Below are 3,163 nucleotides of genomic sequence, written 5' to 3' on the forward strand. Positions count from 1 at the left end.
GTGCTAGTCATGGATTGTCTATAACGAACACCATGTTCGAACATAGGGATGCTCATAAGTGTACTTGGTACCAGAGCACCCTAGGCCAAAGGTCAATGATCGATTTTATAATCGTTTCATCTGATCTGAGGCCGTATGTTTTTGGACACTCGGGTGAAGAGAGGGGCGGAGCTGTCAACCGATCACCATCTGGTGGTGAGTTGGGTCAGGGGGTGGGGGAAGACTCTGGACAGACCTGGTAAGCCTCTGCCGTGAAAGAGGCAAAGCAGCGTGTGTGGGAGAAGTTTGACCCCCTAGGGATTTATGCCCTTGGCCTGTTGTAAAAACTAAATTAAACTTTTTTACTCCTCTACAATTATTTCATAACTAGTTATTTTGCAGATTCAGAGTAATAATACGAAATATAATCAGCAAATAAATGATGATGTATTATTATGGATAAAGATAAGACTTTGTTGATCCCTTGGTGAAATTCACAAGCTACCGAGCAGTTTACAGTGTAAAGTAGTAAACTGCAACATTAAAGCAATGTACATATTACATATACATGTATTGCATCACAAATTATAATTAAATATATATACTTTATTCTGAAATGCGCTAATGTGTTCTTCACTACATTTTCATGGTAGTACTTTTGTACTTTTACTTCAGTAACATTTTAAATGCACAAGCTTTACTTGTACATTGTGGTGTAACTTATTTTACTTAATTAAAAGATTGAGTACTTCTCCCCCCCCCCCCCCCTGTAGTCCAAATTTTCAATTTTAGCAGTTTGATAAATATGGGCCCTTATATGTCAGCATGATAACAGTGATGGGAATAAGAAAATGAAAACACATGAAGTGATACACAGTTTCTATAGTGAAGAGTCTGAAGCAAACACACCTTACATGCAGAGTTGTCTTTATTGAAAAGCAGGAAATGTTCAGATTAAAGTGATACAGAGTTTTCATATTCAACCCTTAACATCATTGGTTAAAAAAAGCTTATCAGTAGAGCCCATATACCATTATTACTTTCTGATATTACCAGAATACAATTAATCACATGGTTTTCTATATTAAAGAAAAAGAGGAAAATAAAATGAAAGAGGCTATCAGCAAAATGATTTAAGAATATTGTTGGACTCTGCTTTCCACTTCAGTGAGTGTTGGGAATTCTCAGCTCTGCTTCCATCAAGAAGGCTTTCTCAGCCTTTCACTGATAGAAACACTGGTACTCAATGCTGCCGTTATTGCCTGCGTTGAGATTTCTTTTGATAACAGAGACACCAGCCTTCTCATACACTGGTACAGCAGCAGGGTTAAGAAGCAGGGACATTGCCTTAATGGGCTTGGTGACGCCATCTTTCTTTTGCCACAGGTACACCTTGTTACCTCTGGTCTCCTCGTTGAGGTTAACACTCACTGAAGCGTAACCTTGCTGCTGAAGGGACTGATACTGAAGATCATTGGTGGAGATATTCAGACCAGTGAGCGCACGCTTGGGGTCGGTGGTCTGAAGGTACCAGATGAAGACATAGGCACCTCCTGCACCTCTGTTAGTATCTTCATCCACACGGATGTAACCTCCCTTATAGTAGTCGTGGTCTGATCCGTAGGAAGCAGTGGCAGAGACATCACAGATGTAGGTTTGTTTCTCTCTCTTCACCCAGGCGTAGATCACGTTCCCTCCAGAGTGGCGGTTCAGATCACAGGCTGATTTCTCCCAGCCGGCTTTGAACTTAGCGGCTTCACTTTCTGCATTTGTAGTGAAATCAATCTCCACTATGGGAGTGTGGAACTCCCCAGACCCTATGAAGTACCAAAGGTAGATGAAATCACCTCCTGCTCCAGCATTGAGATTTTTATCGATCATTGTGTACCCTGCATTGATCAATCCAGCACTCATGCCATCGTTGAATGCAAATTGAACCCTGGTGATTGGTACTGACCCATTTTTGTACCAAAGATAGATGACATTTCCTCCTGCTCCTTGGTTCAGATTAACATTAATTTTCTTGAAACCTTGTGATTGGAGCTTTTGCTCCTCAGCTTCAGTAATGGACACATCAAGTTCTGAGATGTACGTGGCCATTGTAGATAACTGCATAAAAGAAAGACACATCATTTGTTCTTATGTATAATGTATATATTTCTATGATTGTTGTATGATTGATGATTCTGAATATGGTGTGGAAAATACAATAGTGAGTAAACACAATACGAAAAGTTAGCAGCATGACTCTGCCTTTTGAGATGAGCTCCGATATGATTATGACAAATTAAAATATCAATATCAAACATGCATCACTATTATGCCATCTAAAATTGTATTTTAAATGTGCATGCTGCACCTATTTATACTTAATATAATAACTTTGAATGATAAAATGTATGTTCCACATAAAGAAAATAAAGTTCTTGAACACTTACGTGTCTGCTGACGGTGAATGATCGGCAGGAAGAAGTCAACTGGTCTGCTGAATTCTGTTGTACTTACCACAAGTCAGCTTCCTTTATAAAGAGAGATGCTAGGGCTTATTGTGCAATCACTACTTGTGAGGAGTCATATTCCACAGAATACATTTTTGATCTCTCCAAATACCTTGATAAATACACACACACACACACACACACACACACACACACACACACACACACACACACACACACACACACACACACACACACACACACTCAGCATTGAGCTCTTAATCATGTAAGTAAAGTTTAAAAAAATTTATATAGCACTTATCACAAAGTGCTTCACAGGCCAAAACAATGCATTATAAAAAAATGATAATCATAAAAAGCACAATAAATCACAGTAAGTCATAGTAAAACACAAAAGCAGAAAATACATAGGAATACAGTCACAACCTACAAAGATGAAAGTAAAACTAAATCCTGAAGCCTTTGTCTTTTTGTGTTTATTAAAATGTGAGTAGATGTATAGTATTGTACTTGAACATTTTTTTCAGGGGCCTGTATGAGAAAATAAGAAGTGTTTTGAATTCAGTTCACTACTGTGCTGTTTCTGCTTTGAATGTGTAATATGCATGTGCCTGTGTGTTTCCTATTGATCCAAAAATGTCCTTATAAATAAGAAGTGTTAGGTTTTGATTGCAGAATGTCCTGTTGACATAGCAGTGAGACGTTTATTTCCAAGTGTTGTTGAG

At 38.4% G+C, this 3,163-nt stretch overlaps 1 protein-coding gene across 1 annotated transcript; it reads right to left on the minus strand.

Annotated features, from left to right (window-relative positions):
* Positions 1–889: 889 nt before the first annotated feature.
* Positions 890–2,528, minus strand: LOC144533761 (uncharacterized). The gene is made up of 2 exons (XM_078275311.1): positions 2,418–2,528; positions 890–2,088 (listed from the first exon to the last, which is right to left on the minus strand). Exon 2 carries the CDS (start codon positions 2,077–2,079, stop codon positions 1,201–1,203), a length of 879 nt encoding a protein of 292 aa, XP_078131437.1. The 5' UTR covers positions 2,080–2,088; positions 2,418–2,528; the 3' UTR covers positions 890–1,200.
* Between the last annotated feature and the right edge of the window lie 635 nt (positions 2,529–3,163).

This window comes from Sander vitreus, chromosome 18, assembly GCF_031162955.1.
Source record: "Sander vitreus isolate 19-12246 chromosome 18, sanVit1, whole genome shotgun sequence".
In the NCBI taxonomy this organism is placed as follows: Eukaryota; Metazoa; Chordata; class Actinopteri; order Perciformes; family Percidae; genus Sander; species Sander vitreus.